The following is a 16,154-nucleotide window of genomic DNA, read 5'->3' on the forward strand; positions in this document are numbered from 1 at the left end:
CTGGATACAGTCTTAAAGGGGATAGTTCACTCAAACTCTCACTTTATCTACCAAAATACATTGAGTGAACAATCCCTTTAACAAGGGACGGACGACCATTTTTGGAAAAACAATACATTTATTGTAAATAATTTCCATATGAAAGTAACTTAAACTTTTGCATTCGGATAAACATGTCAAAGAGATGCACATTGTGAATCATATATTTACAGCAAGTGTGTGTGTGTGTTTAAAAAGTGTATAAATATAGAGACATGAGAGAATACCAGTCCCTTCGTCAGAACAGAATAGGATAGATTTGACAACTTCCCAGCATATCCTGTGTTAATGAGTAGGACTAGGTCTTAGTGCTTCTGATCTGATTGATAGTAATTAAAAAGGTAGACTGAGCAAAATGACATTGCCACAAGCAATGAGTGAAATGCAAAACTTCACTCTCACACAGTATCTGCACGGGTTCGCAGCAGTATGGAGTTTAGCCTCGCTCTTCAACGATCTTAGTTGTTGCAGAAATTGACCCACTATGCGGTTTACTTTGTAATATAGCTGGGTCTACCTTTAATGTAATGAAAGGGGCTGGGGTAACATGAGCTTTAAGCCAGCCTCTTCCTAAGGAACCTCATATACCCCATTACTTCTGTCTCTCCTCAAAGTGACTCTGGCAGACAGACATGAATCAGATTCAAGAACTTCCCACTCCAGTACACAGATCTACAAATAATTAATACATGCCTGTGAGGCATGCTGATATTGTACATGATCAGCTGATAATTAGTTGAAAGGTAAACTGGAATGACTGCAAAAGCACATTTAAAAAAATAAAATAGTCAGTCTTGTTGGAGAAGCATTCATTCTGATAAGACAGTCAACTTTAATCACAGTATTTGATGAGATATGTGATAGTCACTACATAGAGATAATAAGGGTTCATCAGTTCAAGCAGGAGATGGCAGTATTGAGATGTAGGTAGTTTAGAGTGTACCACTTTAAAATAAAAAAATGTGCATCAAATCAGAAAGAGACAGTAGTAGATTTGATTGAAGCATCTTAAAACTTAAGTCACCCATTCGGTAAAAAAAAAGAAAACTGCTTAGAAAAGGTGACTTTCACAATACAAGTCACTAAAAGTAGCATTACATTCAATCTTAATTGATTCTTTATACTATAGCATAAACATCTATAAATGTGGTCCATACACACTTTAAATGGCATCCATGCCTTGCCAATGCACTCTGTATTCTAAATGTAATTAGCAAACAATTTAGTTTGATGACTACATAACCATTGTGGGTCGTAAACCAGAGAATATGGCAGCAAAAATATCCCACATAAATTAGGATGTCTCTCAAATGGCACTCTATTCCCTACACAGTACACTACTTTTGACTACAGCCCTGTGGGCCTGGTCAAAAGTAGTGCACTCTATAGGGAACAGAGTGCCATTTGGGACACAAGCCATAGTCGTTCTATTTGTCACCAACAGCCCATATTCTTTCTACAGTAAGGCTTGTGAACACAAGTGATTGTGTTATAACTTTCTCACAGACAAAAAGGCTTTTTCACTGAAGTATCTGCTTTGAATGAGGCTTGATTGTTTGCAATCGATGCCCAATTGTCCCGAGGCAAACAACTTCGACTACTATGTATCTAGGAGACCGGTCTGTGTCTAACTTTGAATTAGCTAGCATTGTACACAATGGTGACTTAAAAAAAAAAAAGTCTACTTCCAGGCAGTATGGTCTTTCAGGCTTCAATGCACATGTTCCACTGGCCTAAATTGCATCACCAATGTTTGCTCCACAAAGCTTAACTGTGCCAGATTCATAAACAGAATGTCAAGCTGATAGCCTGTTTTTTTTTTTACATGACATTTACAAATTCCATTAAGTGAACACAGGGAATTACACTTAGGTGCATGCTTCTGTTAAAATAAGTAGAAAATAATATTTACATTTCATTGACCAGTTTTCTAGTTATTGGGTGACCAATTGAAAAATCTCAGAAGGCATCGTGATCATTTTTCTATAGAAACAGTTGTCACATACACCAGCCAGTAAGACATCATGCCACACAGTGGAACAACAGAACCATCCACTGTCATCAGCCGGTTCCACAGTTGGACTTTCAATCCATTGTTGTTCCCAATCATCTTCATCCTGTCATGACTTTTGGAGGGGACCTGTCGTGCAAATAGATATGACTGATAGCCAGTGAAAGGAAGCAAATACCCTATTCAACTTAACTTAAGGTTACAGAGTTACAAAAATCTCTTCACCCAATTGCCATTGTCCATGATGCACTGTCCTATAAGGCAAAGAATCTGCAGCTTGCAGCAAAAGATTTGGCTGTTCTAAACCTCAAACGTAATGCCTTGTGGGCCATCAGTACTCCAACAGTGTGGCACCAAAGCTATAGCTTACACCATTTAGGCTACGTTATGGAAAGGCAGAGGTACTGCAACATTGGAAGACAAAATCTGCCTATCGGAACTGATTGGCTTTTCAGCGGACGAAAACAATATGAATTCAGCTCATGCGTTTGCTTTGTTTAGGCCTAGTCCTTAAACAGGAAATGACCAAATACAGGAAATACTTTGGGTTTAAGAGCATTTACATTTCCGTTTCTATCCCAAAGGCAAAGCCCAGTTTTTAGCCAGCTCAGATACAGGCTCTGGCCAGGTTACATCAGTAAGTGCTTTCTTCAATGGTAAACGTGAGAAAAGCAGAGAGGCATTTTACAGTTCATGGTTTTGTAGGGCATGGCAGTGATTGTAAACAGAAGGGAAAATAGATTATACTTCATACAGATATCCAAATGTGTGGTAGGTATTCAAAGCAAGCAGAAAAAAAGATTTTATCACAAAGAAAAATGACCAACAAAAAAAAAGGGTCAGAAGAGTTCATGCTTAGTGAAGCCAGGCGGTGGGAAGACTATCGCCCGTACGCATCATCAGTCCGCACCCTGAAAGACAAGCTGGTAGCATGGCTGCTGGAGCATGGCTGCTGGAGCATGGCTTCCCGTCTCAGACAACGTACTGGTAACAGTCTGCCTTCCCGTGGTCAGGGGTTGCAAAGGGACTTAGCCAGGCTATAGAGAACGGATGGCCAAATACCACCCTCATGTTCATCCACTTTGTCCTTTTAGCCCATCTCCTCTCCTCCTTTTTCAAGTGCTCTATGCCCTGTAGATAAGATCCAACAACATGCAAAACATCAGCAGGGGCAATAATGATGTCTCAACATAATCCTGGCTACTTACTGTATACATCTTTGGGACAGTTCTCTTAAGACCCTGAATAAAGCTACAGGCAATATGAATCTAAGCACTAAGCAGCAGGGTTGGGGTCAATTCCATTTAAATTCAGGAAGTAAGCTGAAATTCTCATCCCAGTTCACTTCCTGAATTGAAATTGACCCCAACCCTGCTAAACAGCGACAGTTAAGAAGGTAGAGAGGAGCATTGAGTGAGGGAGTGAATGGGAGCAAAGGGTTGCTGGTAGTGTGTTCAGTTCACTTACCGTCTCATCAGTACAGATGGAATGGACCTGGGTCCCTAACATCACTGAGGTGAAAATGAGGAAGAGGAGTCCCTCAAAGCAGAGGAGGATGAGGAGGATGACGGTCGCTGGAGGAGAGAATGCACTGCACTCTTGGGAGGGCCGAGGGAGGAGAAGAGAAGGGAGAGAAAGGTTTAAACTGGAGGGCATTGATGGTCTGGAAGCAGAGGACAGGTGGGCTGGATTCCCTCTCATCAGGTAAGTATTATCTTAGGACTCAGGGGGCAGGAAAGGTGAGCCAAAAGTTGAAATCTTGTATGCATCAGGTAAATTGACCAATTAAGTCATGCTCTAACAAAGTGAGCCAATCAAAGGATGTGAAAGGAGAACAATCTGGGTACTGGAGAGGAAGACAACATGACACTTGAAGAAATGGAAATAAATATAGTTACAAATGGAAACCACAACACCAAATCCATTAAACGTGTTTCTCTGTTGCAGACTTACCACGCAAAGTTAAAAAACAGTATGGTGGATTTGGCAAAGCATGCTAATACATAGCGGAACAGCATGGTACTCACTCGTCCAGTTTGACTCAAAACAGAAGATAAAATGAAAGGCAACCATGACCAGGGCATGGAGGGATATCAGTGCAATGTACATCTGAAGGGAGACAAAGAATATCGTAGTAACATTACATTATTTAACCGTGCAGTACTCTTATTTTGAAAATGCAACTGTTATTTTTGTCAAGATTCTGAATAATGTGATGTATTGGTGAATGTGAGGGAAAGTTCACAGGTTTGTAGGAGATGGATAGTTGAATTAGTCGGCGTTAACTAAAAGGTTTGAATGCTTGGACACCGGCAACATCATGTGAGTGAGTGAACAACGGCTTGTAGTGAATGTATGTTTGAGTAATAGCAGCATGTCGGAGTCGCTCGAGGCTACACACTCACTGTGAAAAGCACAAAGAACTTCTGGTTCTTCTCTCCTACGCAGTTGTTTACCCATGGGCAATGGTGGTCCATCTTCTTGATACAGCGTTTACACACACTGCGAGGAGCACGCACACGAGGAGATGACATGAAAGCAGGGTATAGCCACATACAGAAGAGGCGTGGAAATATGGTCCAAACCGTGACCTACACACGCTGCTCCTTCTGGGTATATGAAGACCAGCCAGAATGCATAGTTAATTATCAGTAAACTCAAAACACACACACACCAACGCAGCAGAGAGAGGGGAGAGACACGCCACTTCTAGTTGCACGGTACACACTGCTTGCATCCCAAATGGCACTCTATTCCTTATATAGTGCTCTACTGTTGGCCAGAGCCCTAAGGGCCCGGTGCACTATATAGGGAATAGGGTTCCATTTGGGACAAACGCCATGTTGACATTGATGGAGGTGAGAGATGGGAATAACCTGCTAAGCTGGACTGTACTCTCCGTCACACAGGGGAGTCAGAGGATGTATATTATCTGAGGGTAGCAGACTGACATCTCACCTAGGCCCTGAGACATCATCACCAATCAGCTGCCCTATGGAGCTGCAAAGGCTGCAATATGCTTAAATAGAGGTGCTCTGATACCATGGCATTCTCCAAAGGTGGAACAAGTGTATAGTATAAATACCATGATACCATCCTGTACGTCACATCAATTGACATTATTTTGATCAACTATATATATATACACCAAGGGTTGCTCCTTTTTCCTAATTCAACTTTGTTTTTAGCCATTTTCGTCCCTTGAAACTAGGTTCAAAGCACTTCAAAGTCCGGGGAACTCCTTAGCCATCTAGTAAGTACCAGTGGGTAGAAGTAATGCAGCAGGGCTGAGGCTGAACAACAGTGGTGGGAAAGAACATTTGAAGAAAACAAGTGGAATGGGACAGGGCTCTCTAGACTAGTCCTGTACAGAACCTGCAGTGGTGAGCTCTGTCAGGCTTGATACTGCAGCACTTGGGACATTTGTAGACCACCTGACCAGGCTTGAGGTGCAGGCTCTCGATAAACTCCTTGGTGGCGTTCCCTTTAGGCACCGCACCCTGGGATAGAGACACGGGTTAGGACAGGGGCATTCACTCGTATCTGAAACCAATACACAGTTTTGAAGTTCTCGACAAGCAGGTTTTCTTGGGAAGACAACTTATTTCAAGATTGAAAGCTCTTCATTTGACAGTTTCGCCTGAGAGTCCACTCACTGGGTGAGTCGCAATAATATCTCCTTTCTCCTGAAGTGTGCACTCGTTCACTACTGCCCACAAATCTAAAAGCATTGGATTGGTGGAGGCATGGGCTCGTGGGAATGTCCACCATATATGTTTTTAATTCCAGTCATTTCCTTTTAAATCAGTGAAGGGACGTGAACAAGTGCACACTTTTGGGAAAAGGAGAGACAATTGGAACAAAGCTACAGAGTCACTGACAGACAGAGACAGCCAGACTAACCGGGTCTGTGCACATGGCCCGGGCGTGTGAGGCCAGGGCGAGGAAGGCGAGGGTACTGAACAGTGCCCCGTTGATTAGACTATAGAGCAGGTTCTTGGCAGGCAGCAGCACGACGAAGAGCACCACGAACTCGGCGTAGAACACCAGGCACCAGGTGATGACGCCGCACACGATGCCGCAGCAGTCGCGGATGAACCACATGGCGCCGGAGCGGGGGAGGGGCGGGGGAGGGGCGCAGTGCTCGGGCTGCAGGTAGCCGGCTTGCCTCTCGATGTCCCTGCAACGGTTTGCCGGGCTCTTCTTCATTCTAGAACGGATGCAGCTCTCGCCGCATGCTGCTGGGAGAGAAGGGTTTGGACGGTTAGGGACAGGCTACAGATGCAGGTGTGTCAATGAAGTGGTGTCTGATGTGCCAATGTTGCATTGCATTTTCTGTGTTGTTGGTATGAGCTGTTGTTGTGGTGTAAACATATAGAGAGGAGGGAAGTGAGAAACTACAGGTGTATACAGAAGAAAGTGAGGCGTCAATGTTTCATTGTCTGTTCAGACAGTATTGTAATGTGGTCTCTTTTCTGTTATTTGTTTGAACATGGTATTGTAGACTGAAAAAAACTGAAAAGGCCTAGATAATGTGTTGTCTTTTAATTAAACTTATCTGAACTGTGGCGACGTATCAACTTTGACATGCAAATCAATCGTCTGTGCAAACAGACAAAGGTAGTGAGAGAAGAGACAGCGGGGGAGAGTTTATGAAGTTCCTGTTAGTCTGTTTAAGTATTCTAAAGTCTTTAAATTCAATTACTCTGGTCAAAATGTCCCTGTGGTCAGTTTAGGCCCACAGTCACTAGAAACAGAAAGTCAGGGTAATAAAAATTGCCTATATGTCCAAAAATATTAAGAAACTGCATTACAAGTTAAAAACAGCTGAGTATTCCTAAAATAAACAAACACACTGCCTTTCAAATGTATTTATCAATCGAATGTCTTTTATAAAGCTCTTATTTACATCAGCATTTGTCACAAAGTGCTTATACAGATACCAGCATAAAACCCCAAAGTGCAAGCAAAGCAGATGTAGAAGCACAATGGCTAGGGAAAACTCCCCCCCCCTCTGAAATCTGGCCTATAAGAGGTCAGAATTTCATCCATCCACGTGGCCAATTCACTGGTATTTTCTGTGTAATCTCACTTTTATGATTAGCCATAGGGAGTCCCATAGGGCGGCACACAATTGGCCCAGCATCGTCTGGGTTAGGGGAGCGTTTATCCGGGGTAGGCCGTCATTGTAGACGGGGCAGCAGGGTAGCCTAGTGGTTAGAGCGTTGGGCTAGTAACCGAAAGGTTGCAAGTTCAAATCCCCGAGCTGACAAGGTACAAATCTATCGTTCTGTTCCTAGGCCGTCATTGTAAATAAGAATTTGTTCTTAACTGACTTGCCTAGTTAAATAAAGGTAAAATAAATAAAAAATTGTAAAATACGAATTTGATAACTGATTAGCCTAGTTAAATAAAGGTTAAATCAACATTTTGAAAAACAATGTGGTATCATCGTTCATATTGTATCAGAACAACTCGTAGGTGAATCAATGTTGAGAGATGACTGAGATTGTCACTCCCATAGAGTGAACAAAACTAACTGTATGTATTGTACTACATCATAACTACTGTTACATTAAAACCCAATAAGTCAGGAACCATACAAAAACGTTGTACTGTAAACATCTCTTGCTGCTGCATAAATCCAGTGACAATCTGTTACCAAGGACGATGCTACATAATGAATTCACTATAGCTGCTTCGGCATTTGTACACAAGCAAAAGCACTTTCAAGAAAAACACCGCGAGGCAAGCATCGATTAGTTACTATCTGCTAAATCAATGCTCTTTTGTGGTTGACTGAAAGTGGGAGTGTAAACTCCTCCACTGAACGACATGCTGCTGTTATCCTGAATGAACTGATTGACTATAGTACCGTCTTTGTCTTACAGCAAACTCCTTTCACAAAACTGCCATTGTTCAAGAAAGCAATAGTTGACAAGTCACACATTTAGCCTTAAGTCTCAGAATTCAACTGAGACTCCAGTATTAATAAACATAATGTCTAATAGATATGACACTAACAACTTCAATGGACCAATGAACCATTATGGAAGATTGGCTTGTGAGCACTATACTGTACAAGCGCTATACAGCTGAATGAGGCATCAGTTTAATAAATGATTTATGGGGATGCAGGATGCCCTGCTGCTTGTATGCCTCCAACAGTAATGAATAAAACTGAGGAATGATGGCAGACACAGAGGAAGAGAGCACAGGAGAATGGGAGTGAAAGATGGGAGTGGAGGAGGGATGTGGCTCAATAGGATGAAATAGCAGTTAATTAACAGGCTGATGTGACTTACATGTATAACCTCTGCTGGCAGCCCTCGACTTACATAAGCATGTCTAGGGTCTTATCTAAAAGTCTAGATTTAATGTAGGAAGCCTTTGCTATGTTGATCGGTCTTGTCCTTAGTTTAATTGTTAAAATGTTGTATTTCGATTAACAATAAACAGCAAATGGTTGTATCAAGAACCGTGTAGAAAGTTTTCAGTATGGAATTCCCATAGTAGATAAGTACTCTGGCGCACTAGAAATCCTAGATTTTCTGCAGTTGAAGAGATGCAATCCTAGGCAAAAGGCCGGCAGATGGCGATATTGATCTGGTATTGATGATATTGCAACCATATCTATTCATTTGGAGATTTTCCTAACAAAAAAATTCCACTGGCAGTAGTAGTAAAATGACCAAAATTGAATAAAAAATGGTAAATTGACCTGTCAAGTCACAATCACCGTTATTGAGCTAGAATTGCAATGTAACATGGTTCATAAGCTAGCTGTACTAATGAAAATCATCTCGATTCTGTCAGATTCTAATGCTAGCTAGCTAGTAGGCAGACACTAGGCTACTATACTGTAATTTATGTGGGAGACACCAGGGGATGGGATGGGGGGGGTCACTGTGTAGTCTAATGCATTTGTGTGTAGCTAGCTAGGTAGGTCCAAGGATTAGCTTTGTTTCACAGATTTGGTGATGATTGATTTGGTTAGTAATAAGCTTGCTAATTTAGTTAGCTAGCTAGGTAACGTTAGAAACCACCATGATGATTTCAACTCACCCCTTTCGTGGTCGAGGAAAGAATTTTCAGAGAATAGTCCTCTTTTTGAATGTCTGGCACGCTAACGTTAGCTTAGGGTACACCATTCACAACAGCAAGTCGTAGTTGATTGTAGATAGTTAGCTAACTAGTTATCCTTGCTAGCGTGGGGTTAGTTAGCAGTACACCCCCCTTGATGTGTCTCACGAGTCACACTTAACGTGTCAAGTCCATCGTTAAACTACAAAACCACTTGGTTTCGATGTTCCGGTTATTCATATGAAAGTTCCCATATGTGCGATATGAGTCGTTCATCCTGGTTGGGTGGGTGCCCGTTTCCCTCATTACTTAATCTAGAAAGCTCTTTCGCAAGCAAGGAAAAAACAGGAAGTGCCCTGCCTTCCATGCACAAGATTTATGTGAGCTCCAAAGGTCCTCTGGCGTTCCAAACACCGGCCCCTTAGTTAACAGTATCTTTGTTGCCTCTGCAAGCAGATCTAGGAACATATTTCCCTACCAATCTACTAAAAACCGACCTAGGATATCAGTGTAACTAATAGTTTAAAGGCCGACAGATGGCGATATGAGTCGTTTCATTTTACCGTCCAAAGCAAACGCATGCAGCTGTCTATATAGTGTATACATATCCCCCAGTGGACCAGTTCGTACATCAAGCATTCTCCAATCCGTCTGAAATGCATTGATTTCCTCCTTAACTCGATTTAATTGCGAGAAGGAATGTAAAAAACGTGGAAAATATGCATACTTTCTTTATGAAATACATTTTTCACCACCATGCTAGTGGCTAATGCTACTTCCTGATGATCTGCCCTGTTTTCAGACAGGGATAAACAACAGATTACTGTAACCTGATTGGCTGAATGCAATACACACCATCTAGGGGTGTATTCATTATGGAAACGTTTACTGTTTAAGAACCAAAAGGAAGCAGACGAAACGGGGCCCTGCCTGAATTTGTCCAATAGAAACTCTCCTTTGAGTTTTCCATTTGGAGTAAACCTTTTGCAACAGAATCAGCTTAATGATTTCACACCAGGACTAGCATTCCTAGGCATTAGCCGCTCTAGCATGGTTGTGGAAAGTGGTGTTTTATAAACACAGAGGTTTGTCTCAGGTCTTGGTGGGTCTGATATACACTCAACAAAAATATAAACTCGATATGTAAAGTGTTGGTCCCATGTTTCATGAGCTGAAATAAAAGATCCCTGAAATGTTCCATATACCCAAAAAGCTTATTTCTCTAAAATGTTGTGCACAAAGTTGTTTACATCTGTTTACATAGTGAGCATTTCTCCTTTGCTAAGATGATCCATCCACCTGACATGTGTGGCATATCAAGAAGCTGATTAAACAGCATTATCATTACACAGGTGCACTTTGTGCTGGGGACAATAAAAGGCCACTCTAAAATGTGCTGTTTTGTCACACAACACAATCAAATCAAAATCACATTTATTTATATAGCCCTTCTTACATCAGCTGATATCGCAAAGTGCTGTACAGAAACCCAGCCTAAAACCCCAAGCAATGCAGGTGTAGAAGCACAATGCCACAGATGTCTCAAGTTTTGAGGGAACATGCGATTGGCATGCTGGACTGCTAGAATGTCTACCAAAGTTGTTGCCAGATAATTCAATGTTCATTTCTCTACCATAAGCTGCCTCCAACGTTGTTTTAGAGAATTTGGCAGTACGTCCAACAGGCCTCACAACTGCAGAGGGGTCTGCTGATGTCAACGTTGTTAACAGTGTCCTATGGTGGCGGTGGGTTATGGTATGGGCAGGCATAAACTATGGACAACGAACACAGTTGCATTTTATCAATGGCAATTTGAATGCACAGAGATACCGTGACGAGATTTTGAGGCCCATTGTCGTGCCATTCATCCGCCGCCATCACCTCATGTTTCAGCATGATAGTTCACAACCCCATATCGCAAGGTTTGTACACAATTCCTGGAAGCTAAAACTGTCCCATTTCTTCCATGGCCTGCATACTCACCAGACATGTCACCCATTGAGCATATTTGGGATGCTCTGGATCAACGTTTACGACAGCACGTTCCAGTTACCGCCAATATCCAGAAACTTCGCACAGCCATTGAAGAGGAGTGGGACAACATTCCTCAGGCCACAATCAACAGCCTGATCAACTCTATGGGAAGGAGATGTGTCTTGCTGCAGGAGAACATTGGTCACACCAGATACTGATTGATTTTCTGATCCACGCCCCAACCTTTTAATTTAAGGTATCAGTGGCCAACAGATGCATATCTGTATTCCCAGTCATGTGAAATCCATAGATTAGGGCCTAATTAATTTATTTCTATTAACTGATTTCCTTATATGAACTCTAACTCAGTAAAATCTTTGAAATTGTTGCATGTTGCATTTATATATTTTGTTCAATATAGTTGCCACAGGCCTCGGGCATGTACAATTAAAATTGATTTACCGACAGGACCCATCCTCTGTTAATTTAATGTGTAAGGTGATGAGAACTGCGCGAACTCGTTATCTATGTCAGCCAATTCCAATTTAATAAAACGTATTGCTGAAACTGGTTCCGGCTGCTTACCTCACGTATGCCTGCTGCTGAGGAGAGAGCGAGTGAAATGAACCTTGGCTACTGTTGATTGCGAAGATATAGGCCTTTTTCATTTATGTAAAACGAAAGTTACAGGAGAACGAGTATAGTGAAAAGAAGCAGACAAGGGGAATGTCATCCGTGGGGACAAGTTTTAATATTGTAGTGGACAAAGATGAGAAGAACGTTGGCACGGCCAAATGGACTGTCTGCATCTCGCTATTCAGCATTGATGCAATTTTCAAACTTTAAATGATTTATTTTCGTATTTATTATAATTTGTTTTATTTTTATTATTATGATTCTATAACAGTTAGGGCTGACCCCAATTAGTCGACCGAGACTGTTTTAGGCGAGCAGTAACAAATATATATATATTTGCGCCCATCTCAGGGAACTAAATCCATTGCGCGGGCCTAGACTAAAAGCCAATTTATGCTTGATCCAAAAATGTGGTAGGAGGGAGGCTCCATGTGGAGGGTTTGACGCAATTGCTGGGCATTCAGAGGCCATCCTGTATGAACACAAACTAATTTATATGACAACAGCTCTGCACTGCTCTGTGAAGCGCAAGAAACATGAATGCTCTGACTTCTGCGGAGGCCACGTCACCATAAATGCTGCATGGCCAATGCAGACGTTGCATTGACCATGAGCCCAGATGCACTTCTCCAGTGCGCTCTCTCCCGCCAGTTTGTGCTCTTTAATTGTTTCATAACTTCATTGTGTGAATTGTTTGCGTTTGATTGTTAGTGTATATCAATTCCAAATTCCATATCACCAGTAGTACATTTACCGTTAATTCGTAGAATGTCTAATCTACAATGTTTGTTACTTTGGTTAAGGTAATTTATATGAAGGAATTCAGTATTATTATTCCAGTCTTCCGGTTCTCATTGTCGGAGTGGACACATTGTTTGCAGAGTGCACAACCTATGCTAACCTTATGAGAAACACGTTTTCGTTTATTTCATTCCTTTTATGAGTTTGGTCAATTTAGTCATTGTCTTTTATTTGTGGTGGATGCCACACTGCAGGAGAAGGTGTGTTCAGTGGCCAGCCTGATCATCTCTGTCACACACAAGGGGACGGTCACTTGCGTCAGGAAGGTGGGAGGCGGCAGCCTGGACCCAGAGAGCATCTTTGAGATGACAGAGGTGAGATAGGACGCCTGCGCTCCTCTTCATATCATCTGTCCTCTCTCACCCCAACAAACTATTAGCATCGAATGTTCAGCTGTATCAAAGTTTAACCTTATCAGCACATCACAATGTTGTTTACACAATTACACCATTTGGGGGAATTTTGTGCAGAGGAAATTCATGAAGTGTGTGTGAAGGTACAGTTTATTTTGTTTATGTGAATGCAATGCAATGTATATGTATCCAGGTGCTGTATACCTGAGAACGCTACACACACACACAGACACACACACACACACAGTCTTGTACAACTAACCTAGTGGGGACACACAATTCAATTCAATCCCATCCAAAATCCTTTTTTCCGTAACCCCTAAACCTAACCCTTACCCTAACCTTAAACCTAACTTGAAAATGTAACCTTAACCCCTAAACCTAACCCTTACCCTAACCTTAAACCTAACTTGAAAATGTAACCTTAACCCTAAACCAAACCCTAGCTGCTAACCCTCACCCTAAAACTAAGCCTAGCTCCTAACCCTAAACCTAATTCTAACCTTAACCCTAAACCCCCTAGAAATAGTATTCGACCTTGTGGGGACAATTTTTGTTCATTTACTATTCTTGGGGGACTTCTGGTCCCCACAAGTATAGCTAAAAACATCTACACACACACACACATTTTTATGCTCTGTTGTATATCTCTACAGACAGGGAAACGGGTAGGGAAAGCCATCCTCATGAAGCTACTGCAGAAGGAGGAGAGTCTGGGAAAGAAGAGACAGAAAGTAGGCTTTTAAAAAAAACATTTAGGTTTATGCAAGTGTTAAATGTGTGTCCTCCTTACACTTCAAAGCAGGGACATTTTGAATCACCGATAGAAATGACCTGTATGAGTATTTTGATGAAAGGTTAATGATGTTTACTTGAATGCTGAACTAAGGTGGAGGCGGCAGATGGCAAACATGTTTTTACCACTATTGAATTTACAAATAATGACCAAATTCAACAAATGTGTAACTTGAGCAGTGTGTTCTTGCCATTCAAATGGCTCCAATAAAAACTAAGCCTCTTACTTTTGTCTTCCAGATTGGTCAGGATTACACGAATGTTCAGCATTAAGTGAAGTTGAAACCGAAGACTACTTATACTGTATACCTCTATAACTGAATATCTCTGAATATCTTTTTCTGTAATTGAGTAGATACCCTGATGGCGATAGTCACTGTGTCCTATTGTCCTTAACACGTGTCAGATTCATCAGAGGAGCATAAAGTGCACAACCAAAAGAGCAGATGTGAGACAGGACCATTTCCACTGCCTAAGAACCGTGGCCTGGAGCATATGATCTACTTTGCCAGAGAGGAGACCGGTCCAAAGAAACACGTATGTATCCTACTTCACCATGTAAAAACCTTGCCAAGATCCTGAGTAAAAAAAATAAAAGCAAAGAAATGAAGTTGCATTGCAATAATCCCAAAGACAAATGATTTAGTTGACCATAAAGTGAATAAGAGATGCCATTTGACTCAAATTAGAACCACTACACACTATTGTTCTTTTTCAAAGTACAGGGTGGGACCACTGGGACATCCAGAAATCAGATAAGGATGTCACAGTGCATGCGATGTCTGGGACTGAGAGTATGAGGTTCTGAGGTTGGACAGCTCCAGTTCCAGGCAGCAGTTTTCAATTACACTGTTTTTTCCTTTTTTGGAGGAGGAGAGGACATAAATTGCCAGGCTCCACATTGAAGCAGTCATTCAACAACATCTAACCATGGAGTTCAGAAGAACCTGTTTGGTTTTTGGAATACTCCTCTTGGTGAACTGCTCATTCCAGCAGGCTTTCCCTACGAAGAAAACGGTTAAAAAGGGTAGGTGGTGGGTGCCTCACACTCTATATAATGGTCAGAATGATATTTACGTCCAGTGTTAAAATTGTTTTTAATCAATCATTTTGAATCTGAGAGAAATTAAATGTTTGTTACACACAGCTCTCATTGTTTGGAAGATTAACTATTTTGAGTAAAATATGACTTTATTGGTCTTGCCAGAACATTGCCTGCAATACACATCAATCATTTCAATCAACACATCTGGCATTGCCACCTCACTGGAGCAGTAGCGTAGTGCTCAAACTTTGTGTCATCTTTGAGTCCATCCTGTTCCCCTCCCCTGTTTCTGTTCTGTCGTGCTCCAGATGAAGGCAAAAATGCAGCCATAGAGGAGCTGCAGAAGCAGATCAATGACATTGTTCAGGATCTAAATATTATGAAGGAGCAACAGGCTTTGCAGTCAGGTGAGTTTCACACATACTGGTATTGTTCAGGACCCTTTGGACATAAATAACAGTATCGGTTTCTGTTTTAACACTTCTAAAGACGCTCTGACACTACAATTTTCACTTGCCTCCTCAGTTTGTTTGAAAGGGGTCAAGGTTCATGGCAAGTGTTTCCTGGCTGAGCCGCTGAAGAAAAGCTACCACACAGCCTTTGACGACTGCATTGCCCTGGGGGGTGTACTCGGTACCCCCTTGTCCAAGGACCAGAACGACCAGCTCAGCGACTACGTCCACCAGAGCATTGGCCCAGGCGAGCAGATCTGGCTGGGCATCAGCGACATGGTGACTGAGGGCAACTGGATGGATCAGGCGGGCAACAGCATCCTCTACAATAACTGGGACTATGATTCTAGATCCCCAAAGACAGATCGTTCCCAGAACTGTGTCATCCTCTCAGAGGCCACTGGTGGGAAATGGTTAGACAAGAACTGTCGTGAGGAGAAGGCCTCTGTCTGCGAGTTCAACATAGTCTGAGGCGCGCCATTTGTTAGCTGCATTTCCCATGCTTGAATTATATTTTTTGTTCGCTACCTTGTATTCTTTTCTACAAATGTACGCTTTGGTTTTAAATTCAACCCCTGAAAATGTATATTTTTTAACAAGTTACTGACACTTTTCTAGAGCTATTACCCAGACAAAAATGTTGGAGAATTCTTTGTAAAACATGAGGTGGTTTCTTGGACACATATTAAGGATTATCCAGGAATAGGATTAATCTGTGTCCGGCAAAACTGTCCCAATGGCAATGGCAAATTTTCATGTGAATTTGCACAAGTATGAGAACCTTACGAAACCATCTAGATTTATGGTACTTAATCTGTTGCTTTCCTATCTAATTTACAACAATTATTTCAAAGAGCTAGCCTTTGAATACTTGTTTGTTTTTAATCACAAGATGTCTAGCCTGAACACATAAATCTCAATAAAGTTATGAAATTATAATAGGGGTTTGTCTAAGAAAATGTAAA

The 16,154-nt window shown here is 41.7% G+C and overlaps 2 protein-coding genes across 3 annotated transcripts; one reads left to right on the top strand and one right to left on the bottom strand.

Moving 5' to 3' along the window:
• Nucleotides 1–833: 833 nt before the first annotated feature.
• On the bottom strand, nucleotides 834–9,935 carry LOC106570072 (palmitoyltransferase ZDHHC3). 2 transcript variants are annotated; one of them, XM_014142029.1, is made up of 7 exons: nucleotides 9,116–9,935; nucleotides 5,954–6,288; nucleotides 5,426–5,550; nucleotides 4,456–4,552; nucleotides 4,078–4,159; nucleotides 3,518–3,648; nucleotides 834–3,181 (listed from the first exon to the last, which is right to left on the bottom strand). In XM_014142029.1, exons 2-7 carry the CDS (start codon nucleotides 6,257–6,259, stop codon nucleotides 3,023–3,025), a joined length of 900 nt encoding a protein of 299 aa, XP_013997504.1. In that variant the 5' UTR covers nucleotides 6,260–6,288; nucleotides 9,116–9,935; the 3' UTR covers nucleotides 834–3,022. The 2 variants fall into 2 exon arrangements, with proteins under 2 accessions (XP_013997504.1, XP_013997505.1); XM_014142030.1 differs by having other exon boundaries at nucleotides 5,954–6,291.
• Nucleotides 9,936–14,459: 4,524 nt separating this feature from the next.
• LOC106570071 (tetranectin) lies at nucleotides 14,460–16,128 on the top strand. Its single transcript, XM_014142026.2, has 3 exons — nucleotides 14,460–14,719; nucleotides 15,046–15,144; nucleotides 15,263–16,128. The coding sequence occupies exons 1-3, from the start codon at nucleotides 14,623–14,625 to the stop codon at nucleotides 15,658–15,660; spliced, it is 594 nt and encodes a 197-aa protein (XP_013997501.1). The 5' UTR covers nucleotides 14,460–14,622; the 3' UTR covers nucleotides 15,661–16,128.
• Nucleotides 16,129–16,154: the final 26 nt, after the last annotated feature.

Source organism: Salmo salar, chromosome ssa14 (genome assembly GCF_905237065.1).
Source record: "Salmo salar chromosome ssa14, Ssal_v3.1, whole genome shotgun sequence".
Lineage (NCBI taxonomy): Eukaryota > Metazoa > Chordata > Actinopteri > Salmoniformes > Salmonidae > Salmo > Salmo salar.